Here is a 26,579-nt window from a genome sequence, read left to right on the forward strand (position 1 = left end):
GGATGTTTATCAGTTACTAGCTGACGAGTACAGTTACTAGCTGACGAGGACAGTTACTAGCTGACGAGCACAGTTACTAGCTGATGGGGACAGTTACTAGCTGATGAGTACACTTACTACCTGATGAGGCCAGTAACTAGCTAATGAGCACAGTTACTAGCTGATGAGGACAGTTACTAGCTGAGGAGTACAGTTACTAGCTGATAAGTGCAGTTACTAGCTGACGAGGACAGTTACTAGCTGATGACGATAATTACTAGCTGATGAGTACAGTTACTAGCAGATGAGGACAGTTACTAGCTGATGAGTACAGTTATTGGCTGATTAGCTGAAAGTACAGTTACTAGCTGATGAGTAGTTACTAGCTGACAAGGACAGTTACTAGCTGATGAGGGCAGTTTCTAGCTGATGACAGTTACTAGCTGAGGAGTACAGTTACTAGCTGATGAGTGCAGTTACTAGCTGATGAGCACAGTAACGAGCTGATCAGGCCAGTTACGAGCTAATGAGCACAGTTACTAGCGGATGAGTGCAGTTACTAGCAGACGAGGACAGTTACTAGCTGATGAGTACAGTTAGTAGCTCATTAGCTGATGAGGACAGTGACTAGCTGATGAGTACAGTTACAAGCTGGTGAGTGCAGTTACTAGCTGATGGGTACAGTTACTAGCTGATGAGTACAGTTATTAGCCGATGAGTCAAGTTACTAGCTAATGAGCACAGTTACTAGCTGATGAGAACAGTTACTAGCTGATGAGTGCAGTTACTAGCTGATGAGTGTAGCTACTAGCTGATGAGCACAGTTACTAGCTGACGAGGACAGTTACTAGCTCATGAGGGCAGTTACTAGCTGATTAGCCGATGAGTACAGGTACTAGCTGATGAGGACAGTTACTAGCTGATGAGTACAGTTATTGGCTGATTAGCTGATGAGTACAGTTACTAGCTGATGAGTACAGTTACGAGCTGACAAGGACAGTTACTAGCCGATGAGGGCAGTTACTAGCTGATGACATTTACTAGCTGATGAGCCCAGTTACTAGCTGAAGAGGACAGTTACTAGCTAATGAGCACAGTTACTAGCTGATGAGTGCAGTTACTAGCTGATGAGAACAGTTACTAGCTGATGAGTACAGTTACTAGCTAATGAGCACAGTTACTAGCTAATGAGCACAGTTACTAGCTGATGAGTGCAGTTAATAGCTGACGGGCACAGTTACTAGCTGATGACGACAGTTACTAGTTCATGAGGGCAGTTACTACCTGATGAGTACCGTTACTAGCTGATGAGTACAGTTAGTAGCTCATTAGCTGATGAGGACAGTTACTAGTTGATGCGGACAGTGACTAGCTGATGAGTACAGTTACTAGCTGATTAGCTGATGAGTACAGTTACTAGCTGATGACGACAATTACTAGCTGATGAGTACAGTTACTAGCTGATGAGTACAGTTACTAGCTGATTAGCTGATGAGTACAGTTACTAGCTGATGAGGACAGTTACTAGCTGATGAGTACAGTTACTAGCTGACTAGCTGATATGGACAGTTACTAGCTGATGAGTGCAGTTACTAGCAGACGAGGACAGTTACTAGCTGATGAGTACAGTTGGTAGCTCATTAGCTGATGAGGACAGTTACTAGTTGATGCGGACCGTGACTAGCTGATGAGTACAATTACTAGCTGATGAGTGCAGTTACTAGCTGATGAGTGCAGTTACTAGCTGATGGGTACAGTTACTAGCTGATGAGTACAGTTATTAGCTGATGAGTCTAGTTACTAGCTAATGAGCACAGTTACTAGCTGATGAGAACAGTTACTAGCTGATGAGCACAGTTACTAGCTGACGAGGACAGTTACTAGCTCATGAGGGCAGTTACTAGCTGATTAGCCGATGAGTACAGGTACTAGCTGATGAGGACAGTTACTAGCTGATGACGACAATTACTAGCTGATGAGTACAGTTACTAGCTGATGAGTACAGTTATTGGCTGATTAGCTGATGAGTTCAGTTACTAGCTGATGAGTACAGTTGCTAGCTGATGAGTACAGTTGCTAGCTGACAAGGACAGTTACTAGCTGGCGAGTGCAGTTACTAGCTGATTAGCTGATGAGTACAGTTACTAGCTGATGAGGACAGTTACTAGCTGATGAGTACAGTTACTAGCTGATTAGCTGATGAGGACAGTTGCTAGCTGACGAGGACAGTTACCAGCTGAAGAGTACACTTATTAGCTAATGAGGACAGTTACTAGCTGATTAGCTGATGAGGACAGTTACGAGCTGATGAGGACAGTTACTAGCTGATGAGGACAATTACTAGCTGATGAGGACAGTACTTAGCTGATGAAGACAATTACTGGCTGATGAGGACAGTTACTAGCTGGTGAGGACAGTTACTAGCTGATGAGTAGTTCCTAGCTGATGAGTGCAGTTACTAGCTGATGGGCACAGTTACTAGCTGATGAGGGCAGTTACTAGCTGATGACAGTTACTAGCTGAGGAGTACAGTTACTAGCTGATGAGCACAGTTACCAGCTGATGAGGCCAGTTACTAGCTAATGAGCACAGTTACTAGCGGATGAGTGCAGTTACTAGCAGACGAGGACAGTTACTAGCTGATGAGTACAGTTAGTAGCTCATTAGCTGATGAGGACAGTTACTAGTTGATGCGGACAGTGACTAGCTGATGAGTACAATTACTAGCTGATGAGTGCAGTTACTAGCTGATGGGTACAGTTACTAGCTGATGAGTACAGTTAGTAGCTCATTAGCTGATGAGGACAGTTACTAGTTGATGCGGACAGTGACTAGCTGATGAGTACAATTACTAGCTGATGAGTGCAGTTACTAGCTGATGGGTACAGTTACTAGCTGATGAGTACAGCTATTAGCTGATGAGTCAAGTTAATAGCTAATGAGCACAGTTACTAGCTGATGAGAACAGTTACTAGCTGATGAGCACAGTTACTAGCTGACAAGGACAGTTACTAGCTCATGAGGGCAGTTACTAGCTGATTAGCCGATGAGTACAGGTACTAGCTGATGAGGACAGTTACTAGCTGATGACGACAATTACTAGCTGATGAGTACAGTTACTAGCTGATGAGTACAGTTATTGGCTGATTAGCTGATGAGTTCAGTTACTAGCTGATGAGTACAGTTACTAGCTGACAAGGACAGTTACTAGCTGACGAGTGCAGTTACTAGCTGACAAGGGCAGTTGCGAGCTGATGACATTTACTAGCTGATGAGCACAGTTACAAGCTGATGAGTACAGTTACTAGCTGATGAGGCCAGTTACTAGCTAATGAGCACAGTTACTAGCTGATGAGTGCAGTTGCTAGCTGACAGGCACAGTTACTGATGAGGACAGTTACTAGCTCATGAGGGCGGTTACTAGCTGATGAGTACCGTTACTAGCTGATGAATACAGTTAGTAGCTCATTAGCTCATGAGGACAGTTACTAGTTGATGTGGACAGTGACTAGCTGATGAGTACAGTTACTAGCTGATGAGGCCAGTTACTAGCTAATGTGCACAGTTACTAGCGGATGAGTGCAGTTACTAGCAGACGAGGACAGTTACTAGCTGATGAGTACAGTTAGTAGCTCATTAGCTGATGAGGAGAGTTACTAGCTGATGACGACAATTACTAGCTGATGAGTACAGTTACTAGCTGAGGAGTACAGTTACCAGCTGATTAGCTGATGAGTACAGTTACTAGCTGATGAGGACAGTTACTAGCTGATGAGTACAGTTACTAGCTGACTAGCTGATGAGGACAGTTACTATCTTATGAGGACAGTTACAAGCTGATTAGCTGATGAGTACAGTTACTAGCTGATGAGGACAGTTACAAGCTGATTAGCTGATGAGTACAGTTACTAGCTGATGAGTACAGTTACTAGCTGATTAGCTGATGAGGACAGTTACTAGCTGATGAGGACAGTTACTAGCTGATGAGACAGTTACTAGCTGATGACGACAATTACTAGCTGATGAGTACAGTTACTAGCTGATTAGCTGATGAGTACAGTTACTAGCTGATGAGGACAGTTACTAGCTGATGAGTACAGTTACTAGCTGATTAGCTGATGAGGACAGTTACTAGCTGATGAGGACAGTTACTAGCTGATGAGGACAGTTACTAGCTGATTAGCTGATGAGGACAGTTACGAGCTGATGAGGACAGGTACGAGCTGATGAGTACAGTTACTAGCTGATTAGCTGATGAGGACAGTTACTAGCTGATGAGGACAGTTACTGGCTGATGAGGACAGTTACGAGCTGATGAGGACAATTACTAGCTGATGAGGACAGTTACTAGCTGATTAGCTGATGAGGACAGTTACTAGCTGATGAGCTGATGAGGACAGTTACTAGCTGATGAGGACAATTACTAGCTGATGAGGACAGTTACTAGCTGTTGCGGACAGTTACTAGCTGGTGAGGACAGTTACTAGCTGGTGAGGACAGTTACTAGCTGATGAGTACAGTTACTAGCTGACGGGCACAGTTACTAGCTGGTGAGGACAGTTACTAGCTGATGAGGGCAGTTACTAGCTGATGAGGACAGTTACTAACTGATGAGGGCAGTTACTAGCTGATGAGGACAATTACTAGCTGATGCGGACAGTTACTAGCTGGTGAGGACAGTACTTAGCTGATGAAGACAGTTACTAGCTGATGGGCACAGTTACTGGCTGATGAGGACAGTTACTAGCTGACGAGTACAGTTACTAGCTGATGAGTAGTTCCTAGCTGATGAGTGCAGTTACTAGCTGGTGAGGACAGTTACTAGCTGATGGGTACAGTTACTAGCTGATGAGGACAGTTACTTGCTGATGTGGACAGTTACAAGCTGACGAGTACAGTTACAAGCTGATGAGTGCAGTTACAAGCTGATGAGGACAGTTACTAGCTGATGAGGGCAGTTACTAACTGATGAGGACAGTTACAAGCTGATGAGGGCAGTTACTAGCTGATGAGGGCAGTTACTAGCTGACGAGTACAGTTACGAGCTGATGAGTAGTTCCTAGCTGATGAGTACAGTAACTAGCTGGTGAGGACAGTTACTAGCTGATGAGTGCAGTTACTAGCTGATGAGTAGTTACTAGCTGATGAGGACAGTTACTAGCTGATTAGCTGATGAGTACAGTTACTAGCTGATGAGTACAGTTACTAGCTGATTAGCTGATGAGGACAGTTACTAGCTGATGAGGACAGTTACTAGCTGATGAGTACAGTTACTAGCTGATTAGCTGATGAGTACAGTTACTAGCTGATGAGGACAGTTACTAGCTGATGAGTACAGTTACTAGCTGATTAGCTGATGAGGACAGTTACTAGCTGATGAGGACAGTTACTAGCTGATTAGCTGATGAGGACAGTTACGAGCTGATGAGGACAGGTACGAGCTGATGAGTACAGTTACTAGCTGATTAGCTGATGAGGACAGTTACTAGCTGATGAGGACAGTTACTGGCTGATGAGGACAGTTACGAGCTGATGAGGACAATTACTAGCTGATGAGGACAGTTACTAGCTGATTAGCTGATGAGGACAGTTACTAGCTGATGAGGACAATTACTAGCTGATGAGGACAGTTACTAGCTGTTGCGGACAGTTACTAGCTGGTGAGGACAGTTACTAGCTGGTGAGGACAGTTACTAGCTGGTGAGGACAGTTACTAGCTGACGGGCACAGTTACTAGCTGGTGAGGACAGTTACTAGCTGATGAGGGCAGTTACTAGCTGATGAGGACAGTTACTAACTGATGAGGGCAGTTACTAGCTGATGAGGACAATTACTAGCTGATGCGGACAGTTACTAGCTGGTGAGGACAGTACTTAGCTGATGAAGACAGTTACTAGCTGATGGGCACAGTTACTGGCTGATGAGGACAGTTACTAGCTGACGAGTACAGTTACTAGCTGATGAGTAGTTCCTAGCTGATGAGTACAGTTACTAGCTGGTGAGGACAGTTACTAGCTGATGGGTACAGTTACTAGCTGATGAGGACAGTTACTTGCTGATGTGGACAGTTACAAGCTGATGAGGACAGTTACAAGCTGATGAGTGCAGTTACAAGCTGATGAGGACAGTTACTAGCTGATGAGGGCAGTTACTAACTGATGAGGACAGTTACAAGCTGATGAGGGCAGTTACTAGCTGATGAGGGCAGTTACTAGCTGACGAGTACAGTTACGAGCTGATGAGTAGTTCCTAGCTGATGAGTACAGTAACTAGCTGGTGAGGACAGTTACTAGCTGATGAGTGCAGTTACTAGCTGATGAGTAGTTACTAGCTGATGAGGACAGTTACTAGCTGATGAGGACAGTTACTAGCTGATGAGCACAGTTACAGAGAGGTCGACAGTCAGGGGGATGGGGGGGGGGCAGGATTAGGAAGGTGGTATTACAGAGAGGTCGGCAGTCAGGGGGATGGGGGGGGGCAGGATTAGGAAGGTGCTGTTACAGAGAGGTCGGCAGTCAGGGGGATGGGGGGGGGGGGGAGGATTAGGAAGGTGCTGTTACAGAGAGGTCGGCAGTCAGGGGGATGGGGGGGGGCAGGATTAGGAAGGTGCTGTTACAGAGAGGTCGGCAGTCAGGGGGATGGGGGGGGCAGGATTAGGAAGGTGGTATTACAGAGAGGTCGGCAGTCAGGGGGATGGGGGGGGCAGGATTAGGAAGGTGCTGTTACAGAGATGTCAGCAGTCGGGGGGATGGGGGGAGGATTAGGAAGGTGCTGTTACAGAGAGGTCGGCAGTCAGGGGGTTGTGGGGGGGGCAGGATTAGGAAGGTGCTGTTACAGAGAGGTCGGCAGTCAGGGGGATGGGGGGGGGCAGGATTAGGAAGGTGCTGTTACAGAGAGGTCGGCAGTCGGGGGGGATTAGGAAGGTGCTATCCCAGAGAGGTCGGCAGTCAGGGGGATGGGGGGGCAGGATTAGGAAGGTGCTGTTACAGAGAGGTCGGCAGTCAGGGGGGATGGGGAGGATTAGGAAGGTGCTGTTACAGAGAGGTCGGCAGTCAGGGGGATGGGGGGGGAGGATTAGGAAGGTGCTGTTACAGAAAGGACGGCAGTCAGGGGGATGGGGGGGCAGGATTAGGAAGGTGCTGTTACAGAGAGGTCGGCAGTCAGGGGGATGGGGGGGGGGAGGATTAGGAAGGTGCTGTTACAGAGAGGTCGGCAGTCAGGGGGATGGGGGGGGGGGAGGATTAGGAAGATGCTGTTACAGAGAGGTCGGCAGTCAGGGGGATGGGGGGGGAGGATTAGGAAGGTGCTGTTACAGAGAGGTCAGCAGTCAGGGGGGGGGGCGGGCGGGGGGTGGATTAGGAAGGTGCTGTTACAGAGAGGTCGGCAGTCAGGGGGGAGGATTAGGAAGATGCTGTTACAGAGAGGTCAGCAGTCGGGGGGGGGGGGAGGATTAGGAAGGTGCTGTTACAGAGAGGTCGGCAGTCGGGGGGGGGGAGGATTAGGAAGGTGCTGTTACAGAGCGGTCGGCAGTCAGGGGGTTGGGGGGGGGGGGGGGAGGATTAGGAAGGTGCTGTTACAGAGAGGTCGGCAGTCAGGGGGATGGGGGGGGCAGGATTAGGAAGATGCTGTTACAGAGAGGTCGGCAGTCAGGGGGATGGGGGGGGGCAGGATTAGGAAGGTGCTGTTACAGAGAGGTCGGCAGTCAGGGGGATGGGGGGGGGGGTTTAGGAAGGTGGTATTACAGAGAGGTCGGCAGTCAGGGGGATGGGGGGGGCAGGATTAGGAAGGTGCTGTTACAGAGAGGTCGGCAGTCAGGGGGATGGGGGGGGCAGGATTAGGAAGGTGCTGTTACAGAGAGGTCGGCAGTCGGGGGGATGGGGGGGGGGGAGGATTAGGAAGGTGCTGTTACAGAGAGGTCGGCAGTCGGGGGGATGGGGGGGGGGAGGTTTAGGAAGGTGCTGTTACAGAGAGGTCGGCAGTCAGGGGGATGGGGGGTGGAGGATTAGGAAGGTGCTGTTACAGAGAGGTCGGCAGTCAGGGGGATGGGGGGGGCAGGATTAGGAAGGTGCTGTTACAGAGAGGTCGGCAGTCAGGGGGATGGGGGGGGGGGGTTTAGGAAGGTGCTGTTACAGAGAGGTCAGCAGTCAGGGGGGAGGATTAGGAAGGTGCTGTTACAGAGAGGTCGGCAGTCAGGGGGATGGGGGGGGGCAGGATTAGGAAGGTGCTGTTACAGAGAGGTCGGCAGTCAGGGGGATGGGGGGGGGGGTTTAGGAAGGTGCTGTTACAGAGAGGTCGGCAGTCAGGGGGGGGGGGAGGATTAGGAAGAAGCTGTTACAGAGAGGTCGGCAGTCAGGGGGATGGGGGGGGGCAGGATTAGGAAGGTGCTGTTACAGAGAGGTCGGCAGTCAGGGGGGGGGGAGGATTAGGAAGAAGCTGTTACAGAGAGGTCGGCAGTCAGGGGGATGGGGGGGGAGGATTAGGAAGGTGCTGTTACAGAGAGGTCGGCAGTCAGGGGGTTGGGGGGGGGGAGGATTAGGAAGGTGCTGTTACAGAGAGGTCGGCAGTCAGGGGGATGGGGGGGGGCAGGATTAGGAAGGTGCTGTTACAGAGAGGTCGGCAGTCAGGGGGGGGGCAGGATTAGGAAGGTGCTGTTACAGAGAGGTCAGCAGTCGGGGGGGGGGGGAGGATTAGGAAGGTGCTGTTACAGAGAGGTCGGCAGTCAGGGGGATGGGGGGGGGCAGGATTAGGAAGGTGCTGTTACAGAGAGGTCGGCAGTCAGGGGGATGGGGGGGGGCAGGATTAGGAAGGTGCTGTTACAGAGAGGTCGGCAGTCAGGGGGATGGGGGGGGGAGGATTAGGAAGGTGCTGTTACAGAGAGGTCGGCAGTCAGGGGGATGGGGGGTGGAGGATTAGGAAGGTGCTGTTACAGAGAGGTCGGCAGTCAGGGGGATGGGGGGGGGCAGGATTAGGAAGGTGCTGTTACAGAGAGGTCGGCAGTCAGGGGGATGGGGGGGGGCAGGATTAGGAAGGTGCTGTTACAGAGAGGTCGGCAGTCAGGGGGATGGGGGGGGCAGGATTAGGAAGGTGCTGTTACAGAGAGGTCGGCAGTCAGGGGGGGGGAGGATTAGGAAGGTGCTGTTACAGAGAGGTCGGCAGTCAGGGGGATGGGGGGGGAGGATTAGGAAGGTGCTGTTACAGAGAGGTCGGCAGTCAGGGGGATGGGGGGGGGGGGTTTAGGAAGGTGGTATTACAGAGAGGTCGGCAGTCAGGGGGTTGTGGGGGGGGGCAGGATTAGGAAGGTGCTGTTACAGAGAGGTCGGCAGTCGGGGGGATGGGGGGGGGGGGAGGATTAGGAAGGTGCTGTTACAGAGAGGTCGGCAGTCAGGGGGATGGGGGGGGAGGATTAGGAAGGTGGTATTACAGAGAGGTCGGCAGTCAGGGGGATGGGGGGGGGCAGGATTAGGAAGGTGGTATTACAGAGAGGTCGGCAGTCAGGGGGATGGGGGGGGAGGATTAGGAAGGTGGTATTACAGAGAGGTCGGCAGTCAGGGGGATGGGGGGGGCAGGATTAGGAAGGTGCTGTTACAGAGAGGTCGGCAGTCAGGGGGATGGGGGGGGGGAGGATTAGGAAGGTGCTGTTACAGAGAGGTCGGCAGTCAGGGGGTTGGGGGGGGGAGGATTAGGAAGGTGCTGTTACAGAGAGGTCGGCAGTCAGGGGGTTGGGGGGGGGAGGATTAGGAAGGTGCTGTTACAGAGAGGTCGGCAGTCAGGGGGGGGGGGGAGGATTAGGAAGGTGCTGTTACAGAGAGGTCGGCAGTCAGGGGGTTGGGGGGGGGAGGATTAGGAAGGTGCTGTTACAGAGAGGTCGGCAGTCAGGGGGTTGGGGGGGGGAGGATTAGGAAGGTGCTGTTACAGAGAGGTCGGCAGTCAGGGGGGGGGGGAGGATTAGGAAGGTGCTGTTACAGAGAGGTCGGCAGTCAGGGGGATGGGGGGGGGAGGATTAGGAAGGTGCTGTTACAGAGAGGTCGGCAGTCAGGGGGATGGGGGGGGGCAGGATTAGGAAGGTGCTGTTACAGAGAGGTCGGCAGTCAGGGGGTTGGGGGGGGGAGGATTAGGAAGGTGCTGTTACAGAGAGGTCGGCAGTCAGGGGGGGGGGGGGGAGGATTAGGAAGGTGCTGTTACAGAGAGGTCGGCAGTCAGGGGGTTGGGGGGGGCAGGATTAGGAAGGTGCTGTTACAGAGAGGTCGGCAGTCAGGGGGTTGGGGGGGGGTGGATTAGGAAGGTGCTGTTACAGAGAGGTCGGCAGTCAGGGGGTTGGGGGGGGGAGGATTAGGAAGGTGCTGTTACAGAGAGGTCGGCAGTCAGGGGGATGGGGGGGGGCAGGATTAGGAAGGTGCTGTTACAGAGAGGTCGGCAGTCAGGGGGGGGGGGGAGGATTAGGAAGGTGCTGTTACAGAGAGGTCGGCAGTCAGGGGGATGGGGGGGGGCAGGATTAGGAAGGTGCTGTTACAGAGAGGTCGGCAGTCAGGGGGATGGGGGGGGGGGGGAGGATTAGGAAGGTGCTGTTACAGAGAGGTCGGCAGTCAGGGGGATGGGGGGGGGGAGGATTAGGAAGGTGCTGTTACAGAGAGGTCGGCAGTCAGGGGGATGGGGGGAGGATTAGGAAGATGCTGTTACAGAGAGGTCGGCAGTCAGGGGGATGGGGGGGGGCAGGATTAGGAAGGTGCTGTTACAGAGAGGACGGCAGTCAGGGGGATGGCGGGGGGCAGGATTAGGAAGGTGCTGTTACAGAGAGGTCGGCAGTCAGGGGGATGGGGGGGGGGGGAGGATTAGGAAGGTGCTGTTACAGAGAGGTCGGCAGTCAGGGGGATGGGGGGGGGGGAGGATTAGGAAGGTGCTGTTACAGAGAGGTCGGCAGTCAGGGGGATGGGGGGAGGATTAGGAAGATGCTGTTACAGAGAGGTCGGCAGTCAGGGGGATGGGGGGGGGCAGGATTAGGAAGGTGCTGTTACAGAGAGGACGGCAGTCAGGGGGATGGCGGGGGGGGGGAGGATTAGGAAGGTGCTGTTACAGAGAGGTCGGCAGTCAGGGGGATGGGGGGGGGGGCAGGATTAGGAAGGTGCTGTTACAGAGAGGTCGGCAGTCAGGGGGTTGGGGGGGGGGAGGATTAGGAAGGTGCTGTTACAGAGAGGTCGGCAGTCAGGGGGATGGGGGGGGGCAGGATTAGGAAGGTGCTGTTACAGAGAGGTCGGCAGTCAGGGGGATGGGGGGGGGGCAGGATTAGGAAGGTGCTGTTACAGAGAGGTCGGCAGTCAGGGGGATGGGGGGGTGGTGGAGGATTAGGAAGGTGGTATTACAGAGAGGTCGGCAGTCAGGGGGATGGGGGGGGGGGGAGGATTAGGAAGGTGCTGTTACAGAGAGGTCGGCAGTCAGGGGGATGGTGGGGGGGGATTAGGAAGGTGCTGTTACAGAGAGGTCGGCAGTCAGGGGGATGGGGGGGGAGGATTAGGAAGGTGCTGTTACAGAGAGGTCGGCAGTCAGGGGGATAGGGGGGTGAGGATTAGGAAGGTGCTGTTACAGAGAGGTCGGCAGTCAGGGGATGGGGGGGGCAGGATTAGGAAGGTGCTGTTACAGAGAGGTCGGCAGTCGGGGGGATGGGGGGGGGAGGTTTAGGAAGGTGCTGTTACAGAGAGGTCGGCAGTCGGGGGGATGGGGGGGGGCAGGATTAGGAAGGTGCTGTTACAGAGAGGTCGGCAGTCAGGGGGATGGGGGGGGGGAGGATTAGGAAGGTGCTGTTACAGAGAGGTCGGCAGTCAGGGGGACGGGGGGGGGGGAGGTTTAGGAAGGTGCTGTTACAGAGAGGTCGGCAGTCAGGGGGATGGGGGGGGAGGATTAGGAAGGTGCTGTTACAGAGAGTTCGGCAGTCAGGGGGATGTGGGGGGGGGGGAGGATTAGGAAGGTGCTGTTACAGAGAGGTCGGCAGTCAGGGGGATGGGGGGGGGGGCAGGATTAGGAAGGTGCTGTTACAGAGAGGTCGGCAGTCAGGGGGATGGGGGGGGGGAGGATTAGGAAGGTGCTGTTACAGAGAGGTCGGCAGTCAGGGGGATGGGGGGGGGGGAGGATTAGGAAGGTGCTGTTACAGAGAGGTCGGCAGTCAGGGGGGGTGGATTAGGAAGGTGCTGTTACAGAGAGGTCGGCAGTCAGGGGGATGGGGGGGCGGGGGAGGATTAGGAAGGTGCTGTTACAGAGAGGACGGCAGTCAGGGGGATGGGGGGGGCAGGATTAGGAAGGTGCTGTTACAGAGAGGTCGGCAGTCAGGGGGGGGAGGATTAGGAAGGTGCTGTTACAGAGAGGTCGGCAGTCAGGGGGTTGGGGGGGGGGAGGATTAGGAAGGTGCTGTTACAGAGAGGTCGGCAGTCAGGGGGATGGCGGGGAGGGGGGGCAGGATTAGGAAGGTGCTGTTACAGAGAGGTCGGCAGTCAGGGGGATGGGGGGGGGGAGGATTAGGAAGGTGCTGTTACAGAGAGGACGGCAGTCAGGGGGATGGGGGGGGGCAGGATTAGGAAGGTGCTGTTACAGAGAGGACGGCAGTCAGGGGGATGGGGGGGGGGGCAGGATTAGGAAGGTGCTGTTACAGAGAGGACGGCAGTCAGGGGGATGGCGGGGGGGGGGGCAGGATTAGGAAGGTGCTGTTACAGAGAGGTCGGCAGTCAGGGGGATGGGGGGGGGAGGATTAGGAAGGTGCTGTTACAGAGAGGACGGCAGTCAGGGGGATGGGGGGGGGCAGGATTAGGAAGGTGCTGTTACAGAGAGGACGGCAGTCAGGGGGATGGGGGGGGGCAGGATTAGGAAGGTGCTGTTACAGAGAGGACGGCAGTCAGGGGGATGGGGGGGGGATTAGGAAGGTGCTGTTACAGAGAGGACGGCAGTCAGGGGGATGGCGGGGGGGGGGGGCAGGATTAGGAAGGTGCTGTTACAGAGAGGTCGGCAGTCAGGGGGATGGGGGGGGATTAGGAAGGTGCTGTTACAGAGAGGACGGCAGTCAGGGGGATGGCGGGGGGGGGGCAGGATTAGGAAGGTGCTGTTACAGAGAGGTCGGCAGTCAGGGGGATGGGGGGGGCAGGATTAGGAAGGTGCTGTTACAGAGAGGTCGGCAGTCAGGGGGATGGGGGGGGGGGGTTTAGGAAGGTGCTGTTACAGAGAGGTCGGCAGTCGGGGGGATGAGGGGGGGCAGGATTAGGAAGGTGCTGTTACAGAGAGGTCGGCAGACAGGGGGATGGGTATTCCGAATTTACTCTATTATTACTGGGTGGCGAACGCGGAGAAGGTGAGGAGCTGGGTTAGAGAGGGGACTCCCAGTGGGTTAGGATGAAGGAGAGTCTGTGCAGGGGGTCGGGGTTGAGGGCGTTTATAACAGCACCACTCCCGATGGCCCCGGGGAAATATTGAGGGAGACCGGTGGTCGTGGCAACGTTGGGAATCTGGAGGCAGTTGCTTTAGGCTGTGGAGGGGGAAGGGAAATGCCGATTCGGCGGAACCATGGCCGGGGTACTCCGAGTCCCCTTGCCGAAACCGCGCAGGGATGGAGAACGGGGTCTCAGACCCGGGATCGGCTCCGACGCCGGGACACGATTCTCCGCAGACCTGAGTATCGGCGGAGACGCAGTGCCGGTCGAGAGCCGTTGAAAGAGGCCCCGCGGTGATTCTCTGCGATCGACCGGCCAAGTTCCGCCGGCGTGGTTGCCGTATGGTTCCACCCGGCGGGAGCTCGGACTCGCGGCCGCGCTGGCCGTCCTGGTGGGGCGGCGGAGGGCGGATCGGACTCCGGGGGGGGGGCCTCCACGACGGACAGGCCCGCGAACAGGGGCTACCAAGTGGCGGGAAGACGCGATCTGTGAGGGGTGCCAACTTCTTCCGTGCCGGACTGCTGTGTGGCTCTGCCATGTTGCGCAGGGGCCGCCGCACATATGCGCGGAACTGCGGCCAGAGGTGCAGGGCCCCCTTTTGGCAGCAGGAGCTGCGCGGCGCACGCCGGGGCCCTGCTATCCCTCTTAACACCGGAGAATCCTTCCGGACTTTGTGAAAAAAGTCTGGAGGGATTCGCGCCCGTTTTCTGGCCGGCGTGAGGGCAGAGCCCCATTTTTGGAGAATCCCAGCCCATAGGATTGATCCGGGGAAGTGGACGGGAGTTTTCAGAGATCAGAGGAGAGGGGAGTGTTGAAGGATTACATTTAAAAAAAAAAAAAATTTTTATTAGTGTCATAAGTAGGCTTACATTAACACTGCAATGCAGTTACTGTGAAAAGCCCCTAGTCGCCACACTCCGGCGCCTGTTCGGGTACACAGAGGGAGAATTCAGAATGTCCGATTCATCCAACAGCACGTCTTTCAGGGCTTGTGGGAGGAAACCGGAGCACCCGGAGGAAACCCACGCAGACACGGGGAGAACGTGCAGACTCTGCACACACAGTGACCCAAGCCGGAATTGAACCTGGGACCCTGGCACTGTGAGGCAACAGTGCTAACCACTGTGCTACAGTGCCGCCCACAGAAACTGATTTGTTTCTGAGGGGCCGGTTTGTGAGGCTGAAGGAGCTGGGGGCGTAATATGGGTTGGGGCAGGGGGAAATGTTTAGGTACATGTAGGGCCGAGATTTCGCTAAGAAGGAGATACAGAGCTTTCCGGTGGCTCCGGCCTCCACACTGTTGGAGGAGGTGCTGACAGCAGGGGGAATGGAGAAGGGGGTGGTGTCGGCGATTTGCAGGGCGATTCTGGGGGAGGACAAGGTATCACTGGAGGGGATCAAGTGGGGGGGAAGAGTTGGGAGAGACCATGGAGGAGGGGTTGTGGTGTGAGGTGCTCCGGAGGATAAATGCCTCAACCTCATGTGTGAGGTTGGGCTGATTCAGCTGAAGGTGGTGTATAGGACGCACCTCACAAAGGCGAGGATGAGCCGACTCTTCGAGGGGGTAGAGGATGTGGGGGGCCCTGCTTATCACGTTCACATGCTTTGGTCCTGCCCAAAATTGGAGAGGTATTGGAAGGAGGTCTTCAGGGTAATCTCGAAGGTCGTGCACGTGAGGCTCGAATCAGGTCCCCTAGAAGCCATATTCGGGGTGTCGGATCAGCCGGGGTTGGAAGCGGGTGCGGCGGCAGATGTTTTAGCCTTCGCTTCGCTGATTGCCCGGAGGCGGATCCTGTTGGTGTGAGGTCAGTTTCTCCACCCTGGGCCCTTGTGTGGCAGGAGGGGATTTACTGGAGTTCTTAACGCTCGAGAAGGTGAAGTTTGAGTTGAGCGGAGGATGGAAGGGGTCTACAATTCATGGGCTTTGTTTATTATGCATCTTCATGAATTGGAAGACATCGAAGGTTCATAGAATCATAGAACTTACAGTGCAGGTTAGGAGGGAGGAGTTGGGAATGGATAGGTTATTGCTGATTATGTACAGTATGATTGTGGATTCTTGATTCTTTCTTCTTTCTTGTTCTGTATTTAAAATGTAGGGGGCTGTTTGGGGGTGGGTAGGATGGGTGGGTTGCTGGCCAGGGGATTGCCATTGGATTTGTTATTGTTGATTATTTGTTGGTGGGTGTATATTTTATTAAAATGTGAAAAAGGAGAATAAAAATATGTTTTTTTAAAATAAAAATTATTATGAAGGCAGCTGCTAATATGACAACAATTTGTAATTATATAGAGAGCACTTCACAAAAGCATTACAAAACAAATAGTGACACTAAGCCACATTAGGAGGTATTGAGAATGATGCCCAAAATCTTGGTTAGGTTTCAGGAGCAGTTGTTAGCACTGCTGCCGCACAGCACAAGGGACCCGGGTTCAATTCCGGGCTCGGGTGACTGCACGTCCTCCCCGTGTCGGCGCGTGTTCCGGTTTCCTCCCACAGTCCGAAGATGTTAGGCGGAAAGGCCAGGATCAATGTGCAGGATTACGGGGATAGGGCAGAGAGTGGGCCTCGGCAGAGCGCTGTTTCCGAGGGATAGTGCAGACTCGATGGGCCGAATAACCTCCTTCTGCACGGTCGGGATTCTATGGATCCTAAATGTGGAGGAGTTCAGGAAGGAGATTCCAGAGTTAGGGCCCAGGCAACTGACAGCACAGTCACCAAAGGTGAAGAGATTAAAATAGGGGATATACATATTGAAGGAATGTAGATAATTGTGGGGATTACACAGCTGGAGGTGATAACAGAGAAAGCACAGAAGGATTCAAAACAAGGGTGAGAATTTTAGAAGCGGACGGGTTTTTTCTCTGGGATTACCTGATCTCAGTGACATCAGACTTTTCCAAACTCTGCAATGCGACTCTGGCAGCCTCCAGGGCTGGGAGAGCCTCAGCCAGCGAGTTTTCTGCATCCTGCTTCTCCACTGCTATCACCTTGTTCTGTTCCTCGATCTCAGAAGCTTTCTCTTCTGCCAGTTGCTTCTTCTCCTCAGCTGAAAAATGAGGAGGATCCGTAAATCTGCATTTATTTACACTTCCAACAATACTGCAATTAGAACAAAATTCAAAGCTAACTTACACATCAACAAAAACAAAATAAAGTTAGTTCATTAGGTCATCAAAACTAACCTTTACTATCGGTGTTAGTGAATGCCTTGGTGAGGCAGGTGGGTGGAGTCGAGATACAAATCAGCCATTGAATGGTGGGACAGGCTTGAGGGGCTGAATGGCCTCCACCTGAGCCTACAGTTCCCAGTACGATTGGCCAACACACCTATATTCACTTCAAAAGGATAGGAGACAGAAGGCCTGAAAATGCTCGAGGCTTTTCAAGACTCCTGCCATAGAGTTAGCCTTAGTGTGTGTGTGCATGTGCGTGTGTGCATGCATGTGTGTGTGTGCGTCACACGTTCCCCATTTAGAACAAAGAACAATACAGCACAGGAACAGGCCCTTCGGCCCTCCGAGCCTGTACCGGTCATGATACCACCCTTGGCCAAGAACCTCACCACTTCCTCATTTCGTTTCCCTCTCTACCCATCCTATCCATTTACTCTTTGTGTAACTCTGGCTAAACAATCGATCGCAGCGATGAATAAACCAACTCCCAAGTTTTCAGGAATATTTTTAGTCACCTTTTTTCCAATTTGTCTGAGAAGGAATTTTAACTTCATTTATTTTCTAATATTGCCGTGTGGTTACATTCCGTTTACCAAAGGTAAACAAGCTACGTACAAACTAGTTTATACAGAAATAATCTCAGAATGATGTTTCTCATGTACTGTATTGGTTTGAGACAATGAGGATCATCAATCATATCGCTGAGATAGTCACATTTATAATATTATCATGGTTTCCACGCACTAATTACAGCAGGGGAATTTGCGAGTTGGGAACGTTGTTGGTGCAGCAACCACACAAAGGGGAAGTGCGATATTAATCATTCTACGTGGTGATTTTGAATGGATACGCAGCGAGCCAGTCTTTCCACGGAAAGCTAATTGGGGTGGGGTGGAAATGAAATGAAATGAAAATTGCTTATTGTCACGAGTCGGCTTCAATGAAGTTTCTGTGAAAAGCCCCTAGTCGCCACATTCCGGCACCTGTTCGGGGAGGCTGGTACGGGAATTGAACCGTGCTGCTGGCCTACCTTGGTCTGCTTTAAAAGCCAGCGATTTAGCCTAGTGTGCTAAACCCGCCCCAATGGTGGGAATATAGGTAGAGCTTTTGACATTCTTTTTCTCTGTCTGGGAAGAAAATACAGTCTGCAGCAGATTCTGCAGAACTAGAAGAGACAAAAGAATCTCACTCTCCCTTTCGCCAGAGGAGGGCATTGAGATAAAAACAGAAAATGCTGGAAAGGCTCAGCGGGACTGGCAGCGTCTGTGGAGAGATAAACAAGTTAAACTTTTAAGTCCGTATGCCTCTTTTTCAGAGAATCTATGAGGGCTGTGGGATACATTGTTGACATACTCAGTACATGAAACCACGCAGCATCTAATGCGTAAGGTTAGTGCTAATCAGCTCAGTAATACCGACATGTGAAGTGAGGTGCGCTCACATCAGAGAAGGTTTGCATAATTTAATATTTCTGATGTCATAAGGAATAAATAACTAATATTCAGTCTGAAAATGGTATTTTGTCTATTCAGGGCGGGATTCCCTGACCCCCGCGCCGGGTCGGAGAATCGCCGGGAGCTGGCGTGAATCCCACCTCCGCTGGTTGCCGAATTCTCCAGCACCGGATATTCGGCGGGGGCGGGAATCTAGCGATGGGCCAAAGTCCCGCTGCTGGAATGCCTGTCCCGCCGGCGAGAATCAAACCACCTCTCTTACCGGCGGGACAAGGCGGCGCGGGCGGGCTCCGGGGTCCTGGGTGGGGCGCGGGGCAATCTGGCCCTAAGGGGTGCCCCCACGGTGGCCTGGCCCGCGATCGGGGCCCACCGATCCGCGGGCGGGCCTGTGCCGTGGGGGCACTCTTTTTCCTCTGCCTCAGCCACAGCCTCCGCGACGGCCGACGCCCCATATGGGAACCACGCCGGCGGAACACGCCACCTGCGAATGCACTGGGATGACGTCAGCGGCCGCTGACGCTCCCGCGCATGCGCGGACTTCCGCCGCCCGGCGAAGTCCTTTCGGCCCCGGCTGGCGTGGCGTCAATGGCCTTCCACGCCAGCCGGTGGAGCGGAAACCACTCCGGTGCGGGCCTAGTCCCTCACGGTGAGGGCTTGGCCCCTAAAAGTACGGAGAAATGCACACCTGTGGGACGCCGCTACGCCGGAGTGGTTCTCGCCACTCCATCCTGCCGGGACCTCCCGCCCCGCCGGGTAGGGAGAATCCCGCCCCATGTATTCATGCTGTTTGGCGATTTACCATTGACCTTGTCTTATGAGAAAACTCATCACTACGGCTTCCAAAATAGAGGAGAAATGACGAACGGGAATGATAAGGCACTGGCCCCAGGGTGTGCAATTGTGTAAATAAATGCACGATGCGCTCTGTGTCATAGAGGTCACAAGGGCTGTTTAAGGTCGTTCCTTGGGAGCTGCATCAAAGAGAATATTAACTGCAGACCCACAATGTGTAACTGGGGCAGCCCGGTAGCACAGTGGCTAGCACTGTGGCTTCACAGCTCCAGGGTCCCAGGTTCGATTCCGGCTTGGGTCACTGTCTGTGCGGAGTCTGCACGTTCTCCCCGTGTGTGCGTGGGTTTCCTCCGGGTGCTCCGGTTTCCTCCCACAGTCCAAAGATGTGCAGGTTAGGTGGATTGGCCATGATAAATTGCCCTTAGTGCCCAAAATTGCCCTTAGTGTTGGATGGGGTTACTGGGTTATGGCGATAGGGTGGCGGTGTTGACCTTGGGTAGGGTGCTCTTTCCAAGAGCCGGTGCAGACTCGATGGGCTGGATGAAATCCCCATCAGCTAGTAACTGTCCTCATCAGCTAGTAACTGTCCTCATCAGCTAGTAACTGTCCTCATCAGCTAGTAACTGCCCTCATCAGTTTGTAACTGTCTCATCGGCTCGTAACTGTCCTCATCAGTTAGTAACTGTCTCATCAGCTAGTAACTGTCCTCATCAGCTAGTAACTGTCTCATCACCTACTAACTGTCCCCATCAGCTAGTCAGCTAGTAACTGTCTCATCACCTACTAACTGTCCCCATCAGCTAATCAGCTAGTAACTGTCCTCATCAGTTAGTAACTGTCTCATCAGCTAGTAACTATCCTCATCAGTTAGTAACTGTCCTCATCAGCTAGTAACTGTCTCATCACCTACTAACTGTCCCCATCAGCTAATCAGCTAGTAACTGTCCTCATCAGTTAGTAACTGTCTCATCAGCTAGTAACTATCCTCATCAGTTAGTAACTGTCTCATCAGCTAGTAACTGTCCTCATCAGTTAGTAACTGTCTCATCAGCTAGTAACTGTACTCATCAGCTAGTAACTTTACTCATCACTCTTCAGCTAGTAACTGTCCACATCAGCTAGTAACTGTCCTCATCAGCTAGTAACTGTCTCATCAGCCAGTAACTGTGCCCATCAGCTAGTAACTGTCCTCATCAGCTAGTAACTGCTCTCATCAGATAGTAACTGTCCTCACCAGCTAGTAACTGTCCTCATCAGCTAGTAACTGTGCCCATCAGCTAGTAACTGTACTCAACAGCTAGTAACTGCCCACATCAGCTCGTAACTGTCCTCATCAGCTAGTAACTGTGCCCGTCAGCGAGTGACTGTACTCAACAGCTAGTGACTGTACTCATCAGCTAGTAACTGTGCCCATCAGTTAATAACTGTGCCCGTCAGTTAGTAACTGTACTCAACAGCTCGTAACTGTCCTCATCAGCTAGTAACTGTCCTCATCAGCTAGTAACTGTACTCATCAGCTAGTATCTGTCCTCATCAGCTAGTAACTGCCCTCATCAGTTAGTAACTGTCCTCATCAGCTAGTAACTGCCCTCATCAGTTAGTAACTGTCTCATCGGCTAGGAACTGTCCTCATCAGTTAGTAACTGCCTCATCAGCGAGTAACTATCCTCATCAGTTAGCAACTGTCTCATCAGCTAGTAACTGCCCTCATCAGTTAGTAACTGTCCTCATCAGCTAGTAACTGTCTCATCAGCTAGTAACTGTCCTCATCAGCTAGTAACTATACTCATCACTCTTCAGCCAGTAACTGTGCCCATCATCTAGTAACTGTACTCATCAGCTAGTAACTGTGCCCGTCAGCTAGTAACTGCACTCATCAGCTAGTAACTGCCCTCATCAGCAAGTAACTGTACTCATCAGCTAGTAACTGTGCCCATCAGCTAGCAACTGTGCCCATCAGCGAGCAACTGTGCCCATCAGCTAGTAACTGTACTCATCAGCTCATAACTGTCCTCATCAGCTAGTAACGGTACTCATCAGCTAGTAACTGTCCTCATCAGTAAGGAACTGCCCTCATCAGCTCGTAACTGTCCTCAGCTAGTAACTGTGCCCGTCAGCGAGTAACTGTACTCATCAGCTAGTAACTGTACTCATCAGCTAGTAACTGTGCCCGTCAGTTGTAACTGCCCTCATCAGCTCGTAACTGTCCTCATCAGCTAGTAACTGTCTCATCGGCTAGTAACTGTCTCATCAGCTAGTAACTATCCTCATCAGTTAGTAACTGTCTCATCAGCTAGTAACTGTCCTCATCATCTAGTAACTGTCCTCATCAGTTAGTAACTGTCCTCATCAGCTAGTAACAGTCTCATCAGCCAGTAACTGTGCCCATCAGCTAGTAACTGTGCCCGTCAGCTAGTAACTGTACTCATCAGCTAGTAACTGCCCTCATCAGCTCGTAACTGTCCTCATCAGCTAGTAACTGTGCCCGTCAGCTAGTAACTGTACTCATCAGCTAGTAACTGTCCTCATCAGTTAGTAACTGCCCTCATCAGCTCGTAACTGCACTCATCAGCTAGTAACTGTCCTCTTCAGCTAGTAACTGTGCCCGTCAGCTAGTAACTGTACTCATCAGCTAGTAACTGTCCTCATCAGTTAGTAACTGTACTCATCAGCTAGTAACTGTGCTCATCAGCTAGTAACTGTCCTCATCAGTTAGTAACTACCCTCATCAGCTCGTAACTGTCCTCATCAGTTAGTAACTGTCCTCATCAGTTAGTAACTGTCCCCATTAGCTAGTAACTGTGCCCGTCAGCGACTAACTGTACTCATCAGCTAGTAACTGTACTCATCAGCTAGTAACTGTGCCCGTCAGCTAGTAACTGTGCCCGTCAGTTGTAACTGCACTCATCAGCTAGTAACTGTCTCATCAGCTAGTAACTGTCCTCATCAGTTAGTAACTGTCCCCATCAGCTAATAACTGTGCCCGTCAGCTAGTAACTGTGCCCGTCAGTTGTAACTGCACTCATCAGCTAGTAACCGTCTCATCAGCTAGTAACTGTCCTCATCAGCTAGTAACTGTCCCCATCAGCCAGTAACTGTACTCATCAGCTAGTAACTGTCCTCATCAGTTAGTAGCTGTCTCATCAGCTAGTAACTGTCCCCATCAGCTAGTAACTGTCTCCTCAGCTAGTAACTGTCCACATCAGCTAGTAACTGTCTCATCAGCTAGTAACTGTCCCCATCAGCTAGTAACTGTCTCATCGGCTAGTAACTGTCCTCATCAGTTAGTAACTGTCTCATCAGCTAGTAACTGTACTCATCAGCTAGTAACTGCCCTCATCAGTTATTAACTGTCTCATCGGCTAGTAACTGTCCTCATCAGTTAGTACCTGTCTCATCGGCTAGTAACTGTCCTCATCAGTTAGTAACTGTCTCATCAGCTAGTAACTGTCCTCATCAGCTAGTAACTGTCTCATCAGCTAGTAACTGTCCCCATCAGCTAATCAGCTAGTGACTGTCTCATCAGCTAGTAACTGTCTCATCAGCTAGTAACTGTCCTCATCAGCTAGTAAGTGTCCTCATCAGTTAGTAACTGTCTCATCAGCTAGTAACTGTCCTCATCAGATAGTAACTGTCTCATCAGCTAGTAACTGTCATCATCAGCTAGTAACTTTACTCATCACTCTTCAGCTAGTAACTGTCCTCATCAGCTAGTAACTGTCCTCATCAGCTAGTAACTGTCTCATCAGCCAGTAACTGTGCTCATCAGCTAGTAACTGTACTCATCAGCTAGTAACTGTGCCCGTCAGCTAGTAACTGCACTCATCAGCTAGTAACTGCCCTCATCAACTAGTAACTGTACTCATCAGCTAGTAACTGTGCCCATCAGCTCGTAACTGTGCCCGTCAGCTCGTAACTGTCCTCATCAGCTAGTAACTGTGCCCGTCAGCTAGTAACTGTACTCATCAGCTAGTAACTGTCCTCATCAGTTAGTAACTGCCCTCATCAGCTAGTAAATGTCCTCATCAGCTAGTAACGGCACTCATCAGCTCGCAACTGTCCTCATCAGCTAGTAACGGTCCCCATCAGCTAGTAACTGTGCCCGTCAGCTAGTAACTGTCCTCGTCAGCTCGTAACTGTCCTTATCAGCTAGTAACTGTCCTCATCAGCTAATCAGCTAGTAACTGTCCCCATCAGCTAGTAACTGTGCCCGTCAGCTAGTAACTGTCCTCGTCAGCTCGTAACTGTCCTTATCAGCTAGTAACTGCACTCATCCGCTAGTAACTGTGCCCGTCAGCTAGTAACTGTCCTCATCAGCTCGCAACTGTCCTCATCAGCTAGTAACTGTGCCCGTCAGCTAGTAACTGTGCCCGTCAGCTAGTAACTGTCCTCGTCAGCTCGTAACTGTCCTCATCAGCTCGTAACTGTCCTCATCAGCTAGTAACTGCCCTCATCAGTTTGTAACTGGCTTATCGGCTAGTAACTGTCCTCATCAGTTCGTACCTGTCTCATCAGCTAGTAACTATCCTCATCAGCTAGTAACTGTGCCCGTCAGCTAGTAACTGTCCTCGTCAGCTCGTAACTGTCCTCATCAGCTCGTAACTGTCCTCATCAGCTAGTAACTGCCCTCATCAGTTTGTAACTGGCTTATCGGCTAGTAACTGTCCTCATCAGTTCGTACCTGTCTCATCAGCTAGTAACTATCCTCATCAGCTAGTAACTTTACTCAGCACTCTTCAGCTAGTAACTGTCCTCATCAGCTAGTAACTGTCCTCATCAGCTAGTAACTGTCTCATCAGCGAGTAACTGTGCCCATCAGCTAGTAACTGTACTCATCAGCTAGTAACTGTCCTCATCAGCTAGTAACTGTCCTCATCAGCTAGTAACTGTCTCATCAGCGAGTAACTGTGCCCATCAGCTAGTAACTGTACTCATCAGCTAGTAACTGCACTCATCAGCTAGTAACTGCCCTCATCAGCTAGTAACTGTCTCATCAGCTAGTAACTGCCTCATCAGCTAGTAACTGTCCTCATCAGCTAGTAACTGTCTCATCAGCCAGTAACTGTGCCCATCAGCTAGTAACTGTACTCATCAGCTAGTAACTGTGCCCGTCAGCTAGTACCTGCACTCATCAGCTAGTAACTGCCCTCATCAGCTAGTAACTGTACTCATCAGCTAGTAACTGTGCCCGTCAGCTAGTAACTGTACTCATCAGCTAGTAATTGTGCCCGTCAGCTAGTAACTGTGCCCGTCAGCTAGTAACTGCACTCATCAGCTCGTAACTGTCCTCATCAGCTAGTAACTGACCCCATCAGCTAGTAACTGTCCTCATCAGTTAGTAACTGTCTCATCAGCTAGTAACTGTCCTCATCAGCTAGTAACTGTCCTCATCAGTTAGTAACTGTACTCATCAGCTAGTAACTGTCTCATCAGCCAGTAACTGTGCCCATCAGCTAGTAACTGTCCTCATCAGCTAGTAACTGTCCTCATCAGTTAGTAACTGTACTCATCAGCTAGTAACTGTCCTCATCAGCTAGTAACTGCACTCTTCAGCTAGTAACTGCCCTCATCAGCTAGTAACTGCCCTCATAAGCTCGTAACTGTCCTCATCAGCTCGTAACTGTCCTCATAAGCTAGTAACTGTACTCATCAGCTAGTAACTGTCCTCATCAGCTAGTAACTGTCCTCATCAGCTACTAACTGTGCCCATCAGCTAGTAACTGTCCTCATCAGCTCGTAACTGTCCTCATCAGCTCGTAACTGCCCTCATCAGTTAGAAACTGCCCTCATCAGTTAGAAACTGTCTCATCGGCGAGTAACTGTCCTCATCAGCTAGTAACTTTACTCATCACTCTTCAGCTAGTAACTGTCCTCATCAGCTAGTAATTGTCCTCATCAGCTAGTAACTGTCTCATCAGCCAGTAACTGTGCCCATCAGCTAGTAACTGTACTCATCAGCTAGTAACTGTGCCCGTCAGCTAGTAACTGCCCTCATCAGCTAGTAACTGCACTCATCAGCTAGTAACTGTCCTCATCAGCTAGTAACTGTCCTCATCAGCTAGTAACTTTACTCATCACTCTTCAGCTAGTAACTGACCTCATCAGCTAGTAACTGTCCTCATCAGCTAGTAACTTTACTCATCACTCTTCAGCTAGTAACTGCACTCATCAGCTAGTAACTGTCCTCATCAGCTAGTAACTGTCCTCATCAGCTAGTAACTTTACTCATCACTCTTCAGCTAGTAACTGACCTCATCAGCTAGTAACTGTCCTCATCAGCTAGTAACTGCACTCATCAGCTAGTAACTGTCCTCATCAGCTAGTAACTTTACTCATCACTCTTCAGCTAGTAACTGACCTCATCAGCTAGTAACTGTCCTCATCAGCTAGTAACTGTGCCCATCAGCCAGTAACTGTGCCCGTCAGCTAGTAACTGTACTCATCAGCTAGTAACTGTCCTCATCAGTTAGTAACTGCCCTCATCAGCTCGTAACTGTCCTCATCAGCTAGTAACTGTCCCCATCAGCTAGTAACTGTAATCATCAGCTTGTAACTGTACTCATCAGCTAGTAACTGTGCCCGTCAGCTAGTAACTGCACTCATCAGCTAGTAACTGCCCTCATCAGCTCGTAACTGTCCTCATCAGCTAGTAACTGTACTCATCAGCTAGTAACTGTCCCCATCAGCTAGTAACGGCACTCATCAGCTAGTAATTGTGCCCGTCAGCTCGTAACTGTCCTGATCAGCTAGTAACTGTCCCCATCAGCTAGTAACTGTCCCCATCAGCTAGTAACTATCGTCATCAGTTAGTAACTGTCTCATCGGCTAGTAACTGTCCTCATCAGCTAATCAGTTAGTAACTGTCCTCATCAGCTAGTAACTGTCTCATCAGCTAGTAACTGTCCTCATCAGTTAGTAACTGTCTCATCAGCTAGTAACTGTCCTCATCAGCTCGTAACTTTACTCATCACTCTTCAGCTTGTAACTGTCCTCATCAGCTAGTAACTGTCTCATCAGCCAGTAACTGTGCCCATCAGCTAGTAACTGTCCTCATCAGCTAGTAACTGTGCCCGTCAGCAAGTAACTGCACTCATCAGCTAGTAACTGCCTTCATCAGCTAGTAACTGTGCCCATCAGCTAGTAACTGTGCCCGTCAGCTAGTAACTGTACTCAACAGCTAGTAACTGTACTCATCAGCTCGTAACTGTCCTCATCAGCTAGTAACTGTGCCCGCCAGCTGGTAATTGTACTCATCAGCTCGTAACTGTCCTCATCAGCTAGTAACTGTGCCCGTCAGCTAGTAACTGTACTCATCAGCTAGTAACTGTCCTCATCAGTTAGTAACTGCCCTCATCAGCTAGTAAATGTCCTCATCAGCTAGTAACGGCACTCATCAGCTCGCAACTGTCCTCATCAGCTAGTAACTGTCCCCATCAGCTAGTAACTGTGCCCGTCAGCTAGTAACTGTGCCCGTCAGCTAGTAACTGTCCTCGTCAGCTCGTAACTGTCCTTATCAGCTAGTAACTGCACTCATCCGCTAGTAACTGTGCCCGTCAGCTAGTAACTGTCCTCATCAGCTCGCAACTGTCCTCATCAGCTAGTAACTGTGCCCGTCAGCTAGTAACTGTGCCCGTCAGCTAGTAACTGTCCTCGTCAGCTCGTAACTGTCCTCATCAGCTCGTAACTGTCCTCATCAGCTAGTAACTGCCCTCATCAGTTTGTAACTGGCTTATCGGCTAGTAACTGTCCTCATCAGTTCGTACCTGTCTCA

At 51.3% G+C, this 26,579-nt stretch overlaps 1 protein-coding gene across 4 annotated transcripts in view; it reads right to left on the reverse strand.

Annotated features, from left to right (window-relative positions):
• Nucleotides 1–26,579, reverse strand: part of dnah10 (dynein axonemal heavy chain 10) — a 704,002-nt gene that overhangs the window by 254,379 nt on the left and 423,044 nt on the right. For all 4 annotated transcript variants that reach the window (XM_072511049.1, XM_072511141.1, XM_072510964.1 and 1 more), the window contains one exon: nt 16,261–16,435. In XM_072511049.1, coding sequence (XP_072367150.1) covers nt 16,261–16,435 — 175 coding nt within the window. The remainder of the gene's footprint in view (nt 1–16,260; nt 16,436–26,579) is intronic.

Source organism: Scyliorhinus torazame, chromosome 1, assembly GCF_047496885.1.
Source record: "Scyliorhinus torazame isolate Kashiwa2021f chromosome 1, sScyTor2.1, whole genome shotgun sequence".
NCBI classification, from domain to species: Eukaryota; Metazoa; Chordata; class Chondrichthyes; order Carcharhiniformes; family Scyliorhinidae; genus Scyliorhinus; species Scyliorhinus torazame.